The following is a 19,579-nucleotide window of genomic DNA, read 5'->3' on the forward strand; positions in this document are numbered from 1 at the left end:
GATACAAACCACTCAATTTCACGGTGTGCAGGAAGAAAAGGATTTCCTGTTAGGGTATACAGGAAGAGAATTTATTTTCAAAATATATTAAAAAAACTTGACAAAAGGGCATAATAGGAAAAGGAGATTTCGGAGGAACTTTTTCAGACTCACTTGGAGGAGTTAAAAGTTTTTTTTTTTGTTTTTTTTTTTTGAGATGGAATCTTGCTGTGTCGCCCAGGCTGGGGTGCAGTGGCGCAATCTCAGCTCACTGCAAGCTCCACCTCCTGGGTTCACACCAGTCTCCTGCCTCAGCCTCCCCAGTAGCTGGGACTACAGGCACCCGCTAATTTTTTGTATTTTTAGTAGAGACGGGGTTTCACTGTGTTAGCCAGGATGGTCTCGATCTCCTGACCTCGTGATCCACCTGCCTTGGCCTCCCAGAGTGCTGAGATTACAGGCGTGAGCCACCACACCCAGCCAAAAGTTTTTATAACTCTGTAAAAAATAGTTCAAAGTAAAAACGAAAATCTCCATTAAAATCACCTCTATTTGCAAGCATAAACTAAATTCTTCAAAATTCTACAAAATAGTATAAATAAAAATAACTGTTTAAATAGGAAGGTTATACTTACTGATTGGCATTTTGCAATTCTAAATGTCTTAGTTGTCCACCCCATAAACACTATAGAAGCTGAAACACACACAAAAAGTCACCTTTGAAGGAATACAACAATACTAAGATAATTTACTGTAAGAAAAATTAAATAGCTTACCCAGCACAGCAAAGATCAGAGTATTTTTAAAATGTCTATATAACGAAAATTTCACAGTGTTCTTTCTTAGCCTTAGGGTCTTCATAGTTTGTGCCAAACTAATAAAAATGTGAAAAAAGTTAAGGAAAAACATTCCAGGTAATAATAAGAGGTTAAAAAAAACAACAACAGAATCTTCTACTATGTTTCCAAAGTCAGTACTGCTAAATACAGTTCCTAAAATTTGAAGCTAATGAAAACACAGAAAATGTTCTCTTGGCCAATATTGTACAATCATTATACTTTATCACAGATTTTCTTTTACAATTTACCGTTGTCTGAACTAAGAAAACAAACTCCAAGGAAAAAACACGGAAGACCCATGATGCGTTCCACCAATGCCACGCACCCGCAACACGGGATAGAGCAGTGCACGCACTAAAACCCCTCCAAGTGAGACACTCTTTACAGATCACATTGTGACATGCCATTTGGCTTGTGCTTTTCCGGCCCTATTTCTTTCTTATTTTGTTCTTTCTAGTCTATTCTCATTTTATTATTTGAATAACCATAATTAAGAGGTTAGGTCATCTACCAATTCCATTTTATAAATTTTAAAACTAAAATTCATCAGATAAGACAAATCTGGACTTAGTTAAAGGCTTTATTTGAAAGATGACTGCAACGGGGGACGATTATTGCAACAGGAAGAATACTACGACTATAAGATCTGCAAGAGTCTCAGAGGTCAGGCAGAAAAGGGTTTTTCTTTTATAGAGCACAGCAAACAAGGATAAAAAGCAGTAGGTGTGGGGAGTGAGTGGTGGGACTAGACACACTGATGAGGGAATGTCTTTTCTTGAGGTCTGCAGATTCTCGGGAGGGCTGTGTGTTGGCTCAGGCTGACGGTGAGTCAACGTTTATGGCCTGGAGGAAGAAGAATACTTACAGTTTGGTTCAGTGTTTTGTTCAGATCGATCAGTGGATATAAAGAGTTCATCTAATTATTCGTGATGCAAGGAATGGGAACTCAGAGGGTCTGTGCCCGGCCTTGTCATAGGTAGACAAGCGGGCCTCCAGGAGTCTTACCTAAGTCCAGTGGGGAAGGGGGTTCTCTGAGGTAAGTCTTTTCTCGGAACACAAATAGGGAAGGGGGTTTGGAGGGGGGTGTCTTAATCTTGGCTGTTTTCCAGGAGCACAGGGCTCAGGTGAAGTTCAACATTGCCAAGGATGAAGAAGCAAAAAGAAGACTTTTCCACTGACTCCTCAGCAGTGAAGCAGAATTCAAGCCAGCTCTCTCTGCTCTTAAATGAGATTTCCTTCCTCTGGAGCAGACCAACAAGCTTTGTTTATGAACCAAACACTAAAAATAACAGAGCTGAGCAACAGAATGGATGTGGCAAGTTTTAAAAATGTTAAATATGTCATTAATAAAAGACTTCATTTTAGTACTAAAGCTACTTTAGTACAAAACTGCTTTTTAATCTTCTAAATGACCATCAAATTACAAAAGATCAATTTCTAAAGCAATACAATACAACCAATTCAGGTTACTATGAGAACTTTAAAAATGCAAATATACTTTATTCCTTAAATACATCAAAACATATACTTTTAACAATTCTTGACTAAAACCAAATTTTTAGGATTAAAAAAAAATCTGGTCTGGTTTAATAATTTTAAAAAAATGTTTTTAAGCTAAGGAATAAAAAGTAAATTTGAAATTGCCTAAGCCTCCACTTACCAAGACACTGTTAAATTTAGGTAAAGTGTAAATCATTCCTGCCATGGAAGGAAAGTAGTCACGAAAACAAATAGCCCTTCTGATCCTGAAGTGAGAGCGCGCTACTGTGGTAGGAAAAGGATATCCACCAGCACAAGCCAGAGTCAAGGAGAGAGAGGGGGAGGCTGGCCAGAAGAACAAGATCAGAATCACTCACCTGCAGCAAAACAGCAAAAAAAAAAAAAAAAAAAAAAAAAGAAAGAAAGAAAGAAAAGAAAAGAGAAACAAAAGAGAAACAAGAAGAAAAAAAGGGGAGGAAGGGCCACAGGAGAAAGGCTAAGGCTATGGCTTTTGAATTTTTCAGCCTACTTTTTTTCCTATGACTTTAGAATTAGATTCTTAGAGGACTGGTTATAGTAAGTTCATCAAAATCAAAGGAAGCAGGGTCATTTTCCAAAGCACTCAATTATATACGTATTTAGTTCTGCTTTTTTTTTCTTGTCATTTATATCATTTAGGAAATCTGCTATCTTTCTGTATAGAAAAAGCAGACATTTCATTTTAGTGATAAAAATTACCAAACAGCAATCTGACAGCAAACTTCACAAATTCAGGCTCATGCAGAAATAGACATTAGACTTCCTTTGTCTCACCATGAAACACTAAAGATCTTTCACATTCTAGATTTGTTTGACTATTTCCTGAAACATTTTCATTATAAATATTCATAATTAAGCAAACTAAGTCTTTCATCTGTTTTCCTTATTTTCCTACCCCAATCTGACTAATCAGATACTGGAATGTGTGAAAGTCAATGCTGTCCATAAAGGTAATAAATTACCCTCACTCAAATCCAGATGGATTAGAGCCATCAGAGCTGCTTTTCTTTGGAATTTTCTGCCAAGCTGCATTACTGAGTGTTTTTCCCAATGAACTACCTTGTGGATGGTTAAGAACAAGAAATCGGCAGGGCACGGTGGCTCACGCCTGTAATCCCAGCACTTTGGGAGGCTGAGGCAGGCAGATCACAAGATAAAGAGATCAAGACCGTCCTGGCCAACACGGTGAAACCCCGTATCTACTAAAAATACAAAAAATTAGCTGGGCGTGGTGGCGCTCGCCTGTAGTCCCAGCTACTCGGGAGGCTGAGGCAGGAGAATCACTTGAACCTGGGAGGTGGAGGTTGCAGTGAGTTGAGATCACGCCACTGCACTCCAACCTGGTGACAGAGCGAGACTCCGTCTTAAAAAAAAAAAAAAGAACAAGAAGTATTTGAAATAAATATCTATAAATTACCAGAAAAGATAGTTTATTTTTTTAAAAAACGCAGTCTGCAGCTTAATTAATTGAATGAAGGACCATACTCCCTAACTTGTTAAAGTTCCAAGCATACACGGTTTTAGAAACAAGACAATTCTAAATTGAATAGATATAATCAGCTCATTTTCTAAACACACAATGACAGAAAATAAGACACTAAGATCTAAAGATAATCTGAGGTCAACAGGCAGGTTCATCTCCACTGTCATTCTGCCTATCCCAATGCAAGGTATGTTTATACCTCCTGCCCATTCTTAAGGCAGGAGAGTCCCCTTAACAAGCAGTCCTGTGGGACCTACAGACTTTGTGGTGAGTACTCTCTCTTATCACTGGAACACTGCTCACATGTAGAACTGAGGAACAGACTTCACATTTTTAGCAAATGAATGTCTTTAATTTTTTTTAACATAGAAAATATGAAAATGACACCAGAGGAAGATATTTATATTACTCTCTGAGAAAATCAGATTTATTTAACTATAATTTTATTCAACAAACTTGGATTCTGAACTAGCAGCTCTGAACAAAGTAGAATATGCTTTTTTAAACAAGTTCAGTCAGAAACAACTCTTTAGATCAGTTATTATTCCCTAAGTAGGCTCCTCAGACTCCTAAGATGTCCACAGATATAATTTGGTAAGTCTTTAACTGCCCTGTCATGCAAAGCTCCTTGTGTCTGTGTTCTGTGAAGAGAGGCTCCACAGCTGTTAGCAGATTTTCCAAGGCATGTCTGATCCTAGTACCCAAACAAGGTTAAGAATCACTGCTTTGACGAGTGAGGATAATGAATTACAAATTTTAGGTTTGTAGCACTCTTCATAGGCTTTTTAAGTTGGAAGCATATTGAGAATTCACAAACAGGGAATTTAAAGAATAGGTAGACCCAGCTTAGAAAACAACCCACAAGTGGCTCAGAAGAGCCTGTGAGGAGTGCTACGTTTGCTAGCACACCTGAAAAATGGGAGACCTTCCTTCTAGGGCATAGTGATGAGATCCAAGCCCTCTGGCCCTTCCTATGAGACACATAGATGAGAAAATGGAAAAAGATACAAGAAAAACAATTTTTAAAAAAAATTAATGTCAAAAAGCTAAAAGACATAAGTATCAAAAACAGAGGAAACAAAGAACTTGGCAAAAAATGAAACCTATCGAACAGGAAAGCACTTCAAAGAGGACATAAATATAATAGAAACAGATCCAAAGAATGTTCTGGGATATGCATAACCCTGCATTCCACTCTGGTCAGTCACATTTTCTCTGGAATTCCTCCCATTTCCACAAGTGCCCCCATGAAGAAAAAGCAATGGGATTCCCCAGACTCAACTTGAGTCATCGAATCAGAGAAGACCCTCGAGGATCCAGTACTTACTGCCTCTAAAACTTCTCCTGCAATATGGCTGCAGCCCCTAAACCTTCTCTGAACCTGCTCTCTTCCACCCATTTCTAGCAAGTCTATCACGTGGGTCCTTCTTTCCATATCCCCTACCCTACTTCTGACCCTCACCATCTCTTCTTTCGACCACTGCAAAGGCAAAGGAATACTGACTCACCTTCCTGCCTCTAGACTCTCCTTTCCCACGTCATTGTCTTCTGTCACCAGAGTTCTCACTGACACAGGTTTCATCACATTACTCACCTGTGCAGCTTCAATTCCTCTCCAGCCCCTGCCTCTGGAAGGCACTCAGCTCTTGAGCATGCCCTGCCACCCTTCCCTGAACCGCCTGCCAAGGCTCTCCCACGCATGTCCACCCAGAGGCAGGCTTCCCTGGACATTCTGCCACTGTCCCCCTCTGTTTTCCTGCTTCAACTATTTGCTCCCCTCCGTTCCTCCTAGAATGCCTCTTCCCTAATTACCTCCTTATTAATAGTAAACCCCTACTTGTCTTCCCAGTCTCAATTTAAATGTTGCCATCTCTGTGAAGTCTTTCCTGATTTTTATGCCAGCACTAACTTCTCTCTTCCCCTGTTGGCACAGCACCTCTCTAAGATGGCAACTACTACTGCTATATTGATGCCAGTTATGTATCTGTCTCCCCTACAAGGCTGTGAATCCCTTAAATTTAGGGACATCTTTTTCACCCATGCCTCGTCAGTATGGGGCACATACTGAGAATGAGCACTAACTGTTTGCTAAACTACATAGAAAAAATAAAGATATTCCTTGTTTGGGGAGTTGCTACTTTTTCACCTTCAAGTGAACCCTCGTATTAAGGTAACAAAAATGCATAACTGTATTTCTTTCTATTGTTATTACAAATTACATGTAATCTGATTTTCATGATACAACAAACTATTTTGAAGGACACAGTAAAGGATATGAACCACACAAAAATGGAGTCAATAACTGCTAAAATAATGTCATCAAGAACAACAGCTAAATGGTTAGAACCCTGAAAGATAAAAATAAGGGAAGAAACCTGAATGTAACACCTTCATTGCACTATAGCAATTATTTGATGAAGAAAAATAATTTAGCTTATCTCATTACTTTACAAAGCCACATAAAAGATTTAATTTCCTAAGAGGATTGTGTTTAAGCACATGGAAATGACCTGTTTTTTGATAGCAACAAGTGCTAATTTATGTGATGATAGCAACATAAAACTGTATTATGTAATGGCAAATAAAAAGCATCGTGTCCCCAACCTCACTAACACCAGCCATTTCAATCTCTCTCCTCCATACCAAACCGACAGCCAGGGCTATTAACGAAACGAACTCCCGATCTTTCCTGACTGTGTTGTGAAGGGACACAGAAAAAGTGAAGGGGGGGATCCATGTTAGACATTTACTCTGACTAGTCATCTTTAAAAGTCACTATCTAAGATATTGGCTATGTAAAAAAAAATTTTTTTTTTTTTTGAGATGGAGTTTTGCTCTTGTTGCCCAGGCTGGAGTGCAATGGCGCAATCTCAGCTCACTGCAACCTCTGCCTCCCAGGTTCAAGCCATTCTCCTGCCTCAGCCTCCCAAGTAGCTAGGATTACAGGCGTGTGCCACAAAGCTATGTACAATTTTAAAGGAATGCAATATATATGGTGTATTTACATGTGGGATATTTATCTTTTCTATTTCCTTCTGGCAAGTATTTATTATTATTATTATATGAATGCAGAGTTCTTCATGATCATACAAACGTGGAAATAAATATACTCAAAGACTAAAAGAGCATCTAACACAGAATGCAGGTGTATCAAAGACAACAGGGAGAAGAATGAGGCTTTTTAGCATTATTGGATAAATATTTATGATCTGATTTATACAGCTAATCCAAAGACATTTTAGGTAAAATGACAAAGGTCTTTGGATTAGGTAAGATATAATAAGCTTCTTAATCACTCAATCCTCAACCATTTATTCAAAAAACTGAAGCAACCATGAGTGGTAGCTCATATCTGTAATCCCAATACTTTGGGAGGCTGAGGTAAGAGGATCACTTGAGGCCAGCCAGGAACTCAAGACCAGCTTGGGCAACATAGTGAGACCCTGTCTCTACAAAAAATACAAAAATTAGTCTGGTGTGGTGGCCTGCACCTGTAGTCCCAGCTACTCGGGAGGCTGAGGTGGGAGGACTGCTTAAGCCTAGGAGATGGAGGCTGCAGTGAGCCATGATCATGCCACTGCGCCACTGCACCACTGCACCCCAGCCTAGGCAACAGAGCAAGACCCTGTCTCCAAAACCAACCAACTAACCAACCAACCAACCAACCAACCAACCAACCAACCAATGAGACAACCAAACAAAAAACCGCACAAAATAAAAGTAAAAAAACTGAAGCTAGAAATCTAGGGGTCTTTGCAGACATAAATACTGATACTTCTCCAGAGAATAAAGTGCTGCTGCCCACATCCAGAGTCACCTTCCCCTTGAACATCACTTCCTCTAGGCTTTTCCAGTGGTGGGGTCTACTGAATCCTCAAAATAGCTAGTCCCCAAGAGTCAGAGAAAATGAATAAACAAATGAGACTTAAAAGAGTGATGGAATGTACTGTATGTATACCTGAAGGGTGTAATTAACTTTCTGTTCACTTGATACATTTTAAAATCCAGGGTTAAGAATGATATTAAGGTATACCAGCTGCATAATGATAAAGACAAATGTTCTCTATGAAGAACAACCATGAACCTTTCTGGGATGGGACTGATACCTGGGATGATATCAAGCGGTGCCTTCGCAATCAGTCATATCATTTTAAGAAGCACTCTGTCTAGCCTTTGCCTTTCAGGAAGTATTTTAAAAGGGAAACATCCCATAGAAGAAAAGTTCAAATTGGGCCTTTTTCACAAGTTTCTATCTAGAAATTCATCTCAGGAGATACAAAGTAAAACCACATTTCACAGCAATAACAAAAAGGGGTGGTAGAATTATGTAGTTTTTACCCCAACGACTCTCATCACGCCTTCAACAGCTGCAAAGATTAAGTATAGAAGCCCCAGTCCGATCACCCGGTGCATGACTGTTCCTAAACGAGGCCTGGAATCAGGAAGAGGAAACAGAGAAAGAAGAAAAAGCATGGGTGAGTAAAATGCACCTGAATACAGTAACTGGCACCATTTCCAATACCAGGAAGTCACTATCTAATCACATCAGTCTGTTCCCGGCTCTGAGGTACTTTGTTTTAGGAAACAGGCCCAGGAACAAAGGGTCTCTTTCTCTAGGACCTGAAGCTATACTGATGCCTGTGAAGCAATATTTGGAGGCCACAAAGGTGCCAGAGGATTTTGCTGCTGAAATTCAAGCAACAGAATAAATATAATTCAGGTACTGTTTCTATAGAATGGAAGAGTAGGTTGATGAAATCTAGGAAGGTAAATGCCAACTTCTAAGTGCCACTGAGAAGTCTAACTTAATTCTTCCTGAGGTCTGTCTTTTCAGAGATAATTCACTTGTCTCATGACTTGGGCAGAGGAAGAGCAGGACAGGAGGAGACGGAAGTCCATGACCTCCTTTCTGATCACCAGCTCTCAACCAGAACAGGAGTGCTAACAGAATTTCATTTTCATTCTTTAAACTGAAAGAGTTACAATAACATTTTTGGGCCAGGCGCAGTGGCTCATGCCTGTAATCCTAGCATCTTGGGAGGCCAAGGTACACAGATCACTTGAGCTCAGGAGTTCGAGACCAAACTGGCCAACATGGTGAAACCCCGTCTCTACCAAAAAAAGCAAAAAATTAGCCGGGGGTGGTGGCTCGTGCCTGTAGTGCCAGCTACTGGGGAGGCTGAGGCACGAGAATCGCTTGAACTTGGGAGGCAGAGGTTGCAGTGAGCCAAGATCGCGCCACTGCACTCTAGCCTGAGCGAGAGTGAGACTTTTGTCTCCAAAAAAACAAACAAAAAAAAAAAATTTTTTTTTGGCTCTTTCAAAATATAATTGAGTTGGGAAAATACAAAGATGGTGGTTTTTGCAATTAATAATTTAAAATAGAATAATTTCATGATATTTGCAAATCAGAATTTATTGCACATACATTTAAGGCTGCTCAAAAACCCTCCTCTCAGAGTAATTAGAAGAAAAAAACTGGTTTAAAAAAATATTTAAGATAGTCATTTCAAAACAAAATATAAGTAAAAAATTAAGTTAATGGCCATAGCTCATATTTAATTAAGACTATTTACCTAATCTAAGGAATCTAAATTCTGATTCATTATAATCAACTAACCAGAACCTCCAAATAACCAGAAATGTTACTGCTCTCACTTTATGGGTTGAGCCAAGCAAGCTAACAGTGAAGGGATTCATTTAAAAAGGGTTTGTATCTGTACCCATTCATTTAATCTTCTATTCCTTTCACAGTAACAACACTGCACCTGTTGGTATCTGATGTTCATAACCAGAGCTGTGAAAGGTACTGCAAGATTCTTCAACAAGAGGCCTTCGTTTCCTACACTGTACTAAGAACACAAAGGCATTTGAGAAAGAATCTCCAATAAAACTCCAGGGGGATAAAGGCTTCCAGGCTAAAATCCTGCTAACTCCACAATCCCCAGCTCACAAGCAAACGGGCATGCACACAGGAGGAGAGCCTAGGGGTGCGAGTCACAGAGCAGAGGCCTGAGCCTGGGCTCCCGGGGGCCGGAGCTCAGGAACACAGGAGGGTGCAGCAGAGGAGGCTGGGGAGGAGTAGCCAGTGACGTGAGAGGATGGAAGACGAGCTCCCAGAAACCAGGCAAAGCTGGCACTCCTTAAAGCTGCTCACAGGACAACTGGACGAGGGCTGAGCAGGGCCATGTGATATGGCAGGGGGAGGTCATGGTGGCCTTGACAAGAGCAGTCTCGATAGAGCAATACTGGGGAGGCTGAGGTACAGACTACTCATGTGAGAAGTTACGCTGCACAGGGGAAAGGGGAAGGAGGCAGAAGCGGAGGAGAGGGCCATGTGGGGTGGAGGGAGGGCTTCACTTTAAAAAATGGTAGAAATAACGAGATGCTGATGGGGGTGACCCACCAGAGAGGAAAGCTGACGATGCAAGAAAAAGCAAAACCGAGCACTAGGACAGTTTCCCTCACAGTTGAGTGGGCACAAAGGCAGGGGTGGCCCGTGACTATCAAGAAGAGGAAAGTGGTTCATGCGGTCCAGATGTGGGGGAAATGACAGGGTCTGGGGGCACAGATGCAGTGGAATTCCCCTCTGATGGCTTCTACTTCCTCAGTGAAGAAAAACCTAAGGTCAGGGTAGAGTCTGAGAGAGAAGGGGTGAAACGGTCTTCTGCAGACAGGAGAGTGAGGAAATAGTGGCAAGGGGACTGAGTACAACTGCCAGCAGCACTGAGGGTGCACGTGAAGTTTAGGGTCATGAATGGCAAGTAGGCCCCCTCAGTGTGGTCCAGGGCTCTTTTTGGGCAAATTCCCCTGCTCGGGTGGGAGCCTGAGGCAGAAGGAAAGCTGGACTTAGCAAGGCTGGGGTTTTGTCAAGAAGGCTGACAAAGAGAAAGGCAGGGGTCTTTGGCTGTCAGTGTCCTGCTGGACCAGGGAATCCAAGCAAAAGGAAGAAGGTAAGGATATAAGATGGGGAGGGACAATGGAAGGTGCCAGGGTCAAAAGGCTGGAGGCCAACGTACAGTCAAAAGAGACTGACACCGACACGTTAAAGAAAGTAACCAGAAACAGAGGAGGTTGACAGTTGAAAAGCGGATTGCTTAAAACTGAGATTTTGAAGAGGGTGCAGTTATCCATATAATAAAGTCTAGAAAATGATACTGGGAATCAGTAGCTGAAACGTGGTGACAGGCAAGAGCAGGAGAGGTGGGGAGGTGAGGTCAGGTTACTTAAAGGGTCATGCACGTGGCTCCTGAGACCCCATGGCCTTCTGACAGATGAAATGCTGAGGATGACACCTGTGAAGCCAGTGCCCACAGAGCTGAGGGATGAGGGAGGGTCTGGAAGCTCACAGTGACCACAACAAGATGCAGCAGGTGACCCAGCCTGAAGAGTGAGCTTCTGGGAATCAGGGTTTTAGGAAAGAAGCAGGAAGAAAGGTCTGAAAAAACACAACAAGGATAGAAATCAAGTTCTCCCATAGTTATGCCCAGTGATTCACAGGTGAGAAGAGGAAAAGACCCGCCGGAGAGGGTCCAGAAGCAGGGTCCTCGAGGGACAGACAGGTTTCAGTCAGAAGTTTTGCTGACTCGGTGTTTAATCCACTCTCTCTTCCAACACTCAAATAGGACCATCAAAGCTTAATGATACTGTCTAAAAAACAGAAAAGGGTTTGAAAATGGTTTGAATCATTTTAGATTTTCCATTATCCTTAAAGCTGATTATTTATTCATCTAACTATATAAAGTTATCGAAATACAAATTCAGGGTCTTTACTGGAAGATAATATAAAATAGCAAGTATGTGGAAATCTTTTAAAAATGTGTTCTTGTAGATTTTTCCCAAAGGGATTTGTACTACAATACTTAGAAGTTCCATTTTCACAAAGGTCATAACGTAGACGGACTGAATCACTGGGCTGGGACCCAGCATTTTTCCCACACGCCAGTACTTACTTCACAATGCCATAGCCCAGGCTCACAATGATCACGAGAAGGCGAGCCAACGTCCTCTTAATCGCAGAAATCAACTCCGCAAATATCAATAAGCCTTGGGCTGAGGAAGAAAAAAATAAAATAATTCACTTTGTGTACACCTGGAAGCCTGCCAACCAAGATTCTCGACAACATGTCCTGTGTATAACTACATTCGAACTTCAGACTAATCAGCCACATTTGATTTAAAAGTCATTGAATCCAACTGATGTTTGAAAACTTCAGTGAAGGATTCACACTCTCCTAAAGAATTCACTCCCTATCTATCTAATCTGCTCCACTGGGCACAGCTTTCTTCTATCAGCCTGAACACTGTCTCCCTGAGCTTCCCTCTGTTCTTGCTCTTTACAGAACTCTCTCTTCTTGTCCTGTAAATATTTAAAAACCACAACATCCTCTAGAGTTCTCTTTTCTCCAGGATCTCCTCATCATGTATTCATTTAAAATGTATCTGATATGCTCCTACTGTGTGGCTATAATAGTGAAAAAGACATCTTGATCCCTGCCTTCATGGAGCTTGTACTCTGGTTAGGCTAAGTAAATAGGACTCAGTGTGGTAAGAGCAAGAGGTAACACATCATCCCTCCAGACTTGGAAGAAGGCCAGTCTAATCTACACCTGGGGGAACTAGAATTGGGTCCCGAAAAACTCAGAAAAAGTGACATCTAAATCAGGACTTGAAGGCTAAGCAGGAGTTAAGTATTTGGGGGTGGGGGATGACAAAGCAAAGAACATGGCACGTGCAAAGGCGTAGAGAAGAAAAGAGGAAAAGCAAACTATGTTGCAAGAAGTCAAAATTCATTATGCCTGCAGCAGAGAGTGTAATGGTAGATGTCAAGAAAAGAGGCTGGTCATAAAGGCAGGGACCAATCGTGCAGTTTGGAGCCCCTGTCATGGAGTCGGCACTCGATGTTAAGGGCAGTGGGAAGTCAATAACAATAAACAAAAGAACAAAGGAGGGATTGGTAAACTATGGCCCATGGGCCAAATCTGGCCCTACATCTGATCTGTTTTTGAACATAAAGTTTTATGGGAACACAGCAATGCTCATTTGTTTGCATGCTGTCTATGGCTGCTTTTATGCTTTGATGGCAAGGGTGAATAGTTACAACAGAGACCATATGGCCTGCAAAGCCAAAATATTTCCTCTATGGCCTTGACAGAAAAAATGTGCTGACTGCTAGAATAAAATGGATGGCTTTATTTTATCAAGATTGCTCTACCTACAATGGTTTGGAGAGGAACAAAACTGCAGGCAAGGAAAATGCTCAGGAGACTATTCCAGAAAACTAAGAGATGATGAGAGTACCGGCAGTGATGACGGAGAGAAGTAGAAAGAGATTCAGAAAGATATTCAGAAAATACGGTGGCAAAACCAGTTGTGAATCCATCTGATGTTTTCAGTTCACATTGTTTTCAGCTCCATCTTGCCTGCAAGAACTCACAAGAGACCTTGTCAAATGCCTCGAAGATAGATCTAGAACTACAGGCAGAGCAAGAAGCCAAGAAAGATGTGAAAGATGGTCCTGAGGTCTCCTGGCAGTATCATGCAGTGAGAGGAACACCTGGAAGGGCAGCAAGTGTGGGCTGGGGCGAGGTCGCCACACAAAGGCAGAAAGGATGAGCTCCATTTTTGCCATTCAGAGGTTGAGAAGATTGCAAGGCATTGAGAAGCTGTTTCGTAGATGACTGGATATATATGTCTGTAGCTCAGGATAGAGAGTTCCACAGGAGAGAAGCTTTAGGAGGAAAACAATGGATGAGCTCTCCGAAAGAGTGCAGAATGTGAAGAAGGGGTTTATCATCACAAATGTTGAGGGATGAGTGTGCTGTCAATCCCTCCATGGGCTGTCTATACTCCTCTTGAGGTAATGTGACTACAACCTTTCTGGTACAGTGTGGCCTGTACAGCAAGATTCTCAACTTTCCTTCCAGGCTCCTGCTGCAATCTGAGGTTGTGGGAGCTTGTGGGAGGCAACCACCCTATTATTACCTATGTTGAGTTTGCTTTTCATCAGCTTCAATTTTTAAATTCTTTTTAAAACTTTTCCATTGGTATTTTTGCAATTTGTACTCCAAACCTAAGTTCAAGGTCTTATCCATCAGATTTCACCTTTCTATTCAGCATGTCAACTCTCTTGCCTCTCATCACGTATCTTCAAGTGAAAAGGGTCTATCTAAAATGATTCTCTATGCCCCTAAGTATTTACGACCGTGGCCAGCCTCACATCATCCATAAAGTTTAAGAGAATGCTGTCTACATAGTCACACAATAAATGTTAGTTGAACAAACCAACAGATCCACAAGAAGAATAAAACAGCAACAAGGCCTAAAATCTGAGAGAGACACCATTCAAAGCCTCCTAGCTCAATGGTTCTCAACCCTAGATGCATATTGGAATCACCTGGAAGCCTCTACACAGCCCCAATTCCTAGGTCTGCCCTAATCAGACTCTCTGGCACTGGTACCATTTTAAAGTTCTTCAAGTGATGCTGATGCAAAACCAGGGATGAGAACCATTGCTCCAGACCAGTGCTGTCCCACAGACCCTTTTGCAATGATGGAAGTGGTCTACCTCTGTGCTGTCCAATACAGCAGTCACTGGTCACCTGTGGCTACTGAGCACTTGAGATGAAGCTAGAACAACTGAGGAACTTAATTTTTAATTTAATTTAATTTTACTTAAGTACCCAGATGTGGCTTGTGGCTACCACAGAAAACAGCAGTGGTCTAGACTGACCAGTGATTATCTCCATGAACTCTTTAGATATGGCGGCACCACCAGTTTTCAGCTCATCTTGTCCACAAAAAGTCACAAGAGACCTTGTCAAATGCCTTGAAGAAGTCAGCTATACTAAGTTTACTACATCTTCCTGTCAATCTAGCATCCCAAAACAAAAAAATTAGTCTGACATGATATTCTTAACGTACCCATGTTGGGTCCTAACAGTCAATGCTTCTCATCCTTCTAATGATTTTTCTAAATTTGATACTTCAAGATCAATGCTGGGCAAGACAGCCCCTGTCACAGAATTCCCACTTGGGAAAATCAGAAAGGACATCAGCTCCTGCCCACCTCTCCTATTGGACAGGACTCCTCAAAGACCCTGACAGTGGTCTGGGTATCTCTTCCAAGCCCTCTGGTGCCATCTCAGACAGCTTAGATTCCCTGAGGATGGCAGATGGCCTCTTACCTCTTCATGGATCTCAGGTTTTTGCTGCTCCTCACTAAAGTCCATGCCACCCTTTACCTTCACTAAACAAGAGATCACCACCACTGACAGCAAAGCATCAGAACTGCCTTCTCTACATTCAGGAATGCTTCAATTCTAAGCGGCAGATCTACCCTTCCTTCATCATCTGGTTTAGAGCACACATGCACGCACACGCACACACACACACACACCATAAAAAACTTCTTACAGAGTAGTGATATCTCTAATATGCATCCTGGATGTTTGTCCTTTCTTTATTCTTTGGTACATGTCCTTTTAAACTTTTTATTTGGGGAAATTTCAAATACTCCCAAAAAGAGAGAAAGCAATATAATGATTTCCCTTGTGCCCATCATGCAGCTTCAATAATTAGCAACGTTACGCCAAATTTGTTTCATCTATTGTCCAATTCATTTTTTTTCTAGAGTATTTCAAAATAAGTAACAGACACATAGTGCCAGCTACTCCAGAGGCTGAGGTGGGCAGATCATTTGGGCCTGGAGGTCGAGGCTGCAGTGAGCAAAAATTGCACCACTGCACTCTAGACCGGGCAATAGATCAAGACCTTGTCAATCAGTCAATCAATATCAGACAAAATCATGCCCTTTGAAAATCTGCACCAAGATCATTTGTAACTGGTCACTCAGAAGTACACTCTTGAGCACCGTCAACCCCTCTGAGCTCTCTCTTTCCAAAGGTTTGGTGGGAGAGTTGTACCTTTACTTCTCTGGCCTGAAATCTACTTTCTAGAAGTCTGGGGCACACATCTGAGGATGCCCAGCTGTATGGCCTCCCTGCTTCACATATTCCACTGCGTAAACTGTGATGGTGCCTCCACTGGTTATATGAAGATCTTTGTGGGAGTAAAGAGGTGGGGAGAGCACAAGGAGGCTGCAGGCACCATCCATTCCAGCACCCCTGATTTTACTCCCTGCGGCCAATTTCCTTTCGTTTTTTGAAGGAGAAGCAGAAAGAAAAGATGTGGGGGGAAGGAGAAGTATGTTAAAAGGATTGACAGCACCTGAAGTCTCCCTGTCCCGAACTTTGTGCTGCTTTAATGCAAGCTGAACCTTAGGAAACGGGACTTTTATTTTTCCCAGGAGGAAAGTGAGGGGAAATTTAGCAAGAAGGAAAACAGATAATGAAGAGAAGACACATGCTTGGCCAGATCAGAGGCCTACTCTGACATTCTTTTCTTGGCTTTCCTTCTCTTCATCTATAATATATCTGTTTCCAAACCACTGTTCAGAAGGGGGCCTCCCACTGCTCTGCTCATAAATACTGGGGAACTCTTAGATCATACTATATTTACAGAGACAGTCAAAACTTACTTGACAGTCCAGTGTTGCTGATGTTTTGGTATTCACTATAAAAAACTGCTTTTTCAAGCATTCCCAAAAAAATAACAGCTGCAATCCAGAACTGGATTCTTAATATATCTTTCCAATAACAGGCAGACCACGTCAGCCAGAGTATGCCATATAATATATAAACAATACACATCACCATGTAAAACTGTAGGAAGAGAAGCAATTGTAGTCAGTTAAGCCTTTTGGTCATTTGAAAGTTGGCACTTCTACATTCAAGTATCCAACCCTTCATTTTCCAGTCACTCTGGAACCAGAAATACAGGATATGTCAAAGCATTAACTACTGAGGAATTACTACCACAAAGCTCTTAGGGTATAAAATTCATTTTTTAAAAAGGAAAAAATGATGAGAAATACTCACAATCATTAGGGGCCAATCTGATGCAGAGATATATCCATGAGGCCCAATCATAGAAAGAGAAACTAGGATAGAGAAGAAGAGAGAGTTAATTAACAGTCAGTCTTAAATCTTTAAATGTAAGTTCATTTCCCAGAAGGCTCCAAGAATACAAACCACACTAACAAATGCTGAATTTGTATGTAGCACATACATGGTATTGGACAATTAGTATTTGTTTGATTATGTAACCTTACCAAGATACCTTTACTGTAAGACCAGAAACTGTAAAACTGCTAGAAGAAAACATAGGGAGAACACTACACAACACTGGTCTGAGCAATGATTTTTTGGATTTGATCCCAAAAGCACAGGCAACAAAAGCAAAAATAGACAACTGGGATTACATCAATATAAAAAGCTTCTTTGCAGCAAAGGAAACAATTAACAGTAGACATAGACAACTTAGATACTGGGAGATAAAATTAGCAAGCCATATATCCAAGAAGGAGTTAATATCCAAAATACATAAGCTCAAACAACTCAATAGCAAGAAAACAAAAAACCCAATTAAAAGAATGGGCAGGCCGGGCGTGGTGGCTCACGCCTGTAATCCCAGCACTTTGGGAGGCCGAGGCGGGCGGATCACGAGGTTAGGAGATCGAGACCATCCTGGCTAACACGGTGAAACCCCGTCTCTACTAAAAATACAAAAAATTAGCCGGGCGTGGTGGCGAGCGCCTGTGGTCCCGGCTACTCAGGAGGCTGAGGCAGGAGAATGGCGTGAACCCAGGAGGTGGAGCTTGCAGTGAGCCGAGATCACGCCACTGCACTCCAGCCTGGGCGACAGAGCGAGACTCCATCTCAAAAAATAAAAAAAGATAAAAAAAATTAAATAAAAAAGAATGGGCAAGGGGCTGGGCGTGACAGCTCACACCTGTAATCCCAGCACTTTGGAAGGCGAAGGTGGGCAGATCACTTAAGGTCAGGAGATCGAGACCAGCCTGACCAACATGGTGAAACCCGTCTCTACTAAAAACAGAAAAATTAGCCAGGTGGGGTGGCGTGCACCTGTAATCCCAGCTACTTGGGAAGCAGAGGCAGGAGAATCACTTGAACCCAGGAGGTGGAGGTTGCAGTGAGCCGAGATTGTGCCACCACACTCCAGCCTGGGTGACAGAGCGAACTCCTGTCTCAAAAAAAAAAAAAAAAAAAAAAGGCAAGGGACCTAAATAGATGTTTCTCAAAAGAAAACATATAAATGAGCAAAAGATATTAATACATGAAAAATGCTCAACATCACTAGTCATTAGAGAAATGCAAATTAAAACCCCAATATCATTTCACACCTGTCAGAATGGCTTTTATCAAAAAGATGAAAGAGAGTAAGTGCTGATGAAGATGTGGAGAAAAGGGGTGCTTTGTGAAAATGTCAATCAGTACAGCCATTATAAAAAACAGCATGGAAGGTCCTCAAATAACTAAAAACAGAATCACCATATAATCCAGTAATCCCACTTTACTATTTACCCAAAAGATCTAAAATCAGTTTGTCAAAGAGCTGTCTGCACCCCCATGTTCACTGCAGCAGTATGAACAATAGCTAAGTTATGGAATCAAGGTAAGTGTCCATCAACAGATGAATGGATGAAGAAAATGTGTATATATACACAATGAAATACTATTCAGCCTTTAAAAAGAAGAAAATTCTGTCATTTGCAATAACATGGATGGAACTGGAAAACACTGTGCTGAGTGAAATGAGTCAAGCACAGAAAGACAAATACTGCACATTTTCACTTATATGTGGAATCTAGAACAATCGAACTCCTAATACGAGAGCAGAATGGTGGGTACAGAGGCTGGGGGGTAGGAGGCATGGGCAGATGATGGTCCAAGGGTAAAAAAAAATCTCACACAGAAGGAGTAAGTTTTTTCTTTTTTTGAGTTCTATTGCACAGCATGGTGAATAGTTAACAGAGTACTGTATGTTTCAAAATTGCTGAGAGAGTACATTTCAAATGTTCTCACCACAAAAAATGTTAAGCATTTGGGGTGATGAGTATGTTAACTAGTTTGACTTAATTATTCCACACTGTATTTATAGATTATAACATCACTTTGTACCCCATACATTTATGTCATATGTAATTGTCAATTTACAATAAAAAGAAGAAAAGAGATCCCTCTACTTGTATACACGCTATTCTAAAAACCTGTGCCAAATCTGATCATATACAAGAGCACAGTAGTCCCAGCTACCAAACAAGACCTCAGACTGGCCCCCTTGCTAATTTACTCATCTCACCGGGACCTTATCTTCCTTGACGTAACTTGGAATAAATTACCAAACTCACACATCTAGGTTGGGTTTTGTCTGAGACAGCAATAATAAACCATGTGCCGAGTACAGTGCAAAACATGCAGGGCTCAGTGACAGCTCCAGCTACTAATTAGCAGGGGCTCAAAACTGCCCGCTGGTGTCAGGGGAAAAGACACAATGCCTGGGAAAGAAGTGGACACAAGCCTAGTTCTATGGTCTGAATGTCCTCAAAAATTCATTAAAGCTTCATACCCACTGTGGTGGTATTAAGAGGTGAGGCCTTTTGGGAAGTGATTAAGTCATGAGGGCTCTGTCCTCTTGAATAGATTAATGCCTTACAAAAGGCCTGGAGGGAACTAGCTTAGGCCCTTCCTTGCTCTTCTGCCTCCACCCCGTGAGAGCAGAGTGGTTGTCCCCTTTTGTGCTTCCTGCCCTTCCATCCTTTCTGCCATGTGAGAACACATCATTTAAGGTGCCATCTTGGAAGCAGACACCAGGGACCTAACCAGACACCAAACTTGCT

At 41.5% G+C, this 19,579-nt stretch overlaps 1 protein-coding gene across 3 annotated transcripts in view; it reads right to left on the reverse strand.

Annotated features, from left to right (window-relative positions):
- TMEM87B (transmembrane protein 87B) overlaps nucleotides 1-19,579 on the reverse strand; it is a 61,296-nt gene that overhangs the window by 19,556 nt on the left and 22,161 nt on the right. For 2 of the 3 annotated variants that reach the window (XM_063789422.1, XM_063789424.1), the window contains exons 7-13: nucleotides 16,758-16,819; nucleotides 16,358-16,541; nucleotides 11,772-11,871; nucleotides 8,158-8,251; nucleotides 6,094-6,167; nucleotides 756-862; nucleotides 615-673 (exon numbers count right to left, since the gene is read on the reverse strand). In XM_063789422.1, coding sequence (XP_063645492.1) covers nucleotides 615-673; nucleotides 756-862; nucleotides 6,094-6,167; nucleotides 8,158-8,251; nucleotides 11,772-11,871; nucleotides 16,358-16,541; nucleotides 16,758-16,819 — 680 coding nt within the window. Of the gene's footprint in view, nucleotides 1-614; nucleotides 674-755; nucleotides 863-2,600; nucleotides 2,675-6,093; nucleotides 6,168-8,157; nucleotides 8,252-11,771; nucleotides 11,872-16,357; nucleotides 16,542-16,757; nucleotides 16,820-19,579 lie in introns of all 3 variants that reach the window. The other variant, XM_063789423.1, reaches the window with a different exon arrangement.

Source organism: Pan troglodytes, chromosome 12 (assembly GCF_028858775.2).
Source record: "Pan troglodytes isolate AG18354 chromosome 12, NHGRI_mPanTro3-v2.0_pri, whole genome shotgun sequence".
Taxonomy (NCBI): domain Eukaryota; kingdom Metazoa; phylum Chordata; class Mammalia; order Primates; family Hominidae; genus Pan; species Pan troglodytes.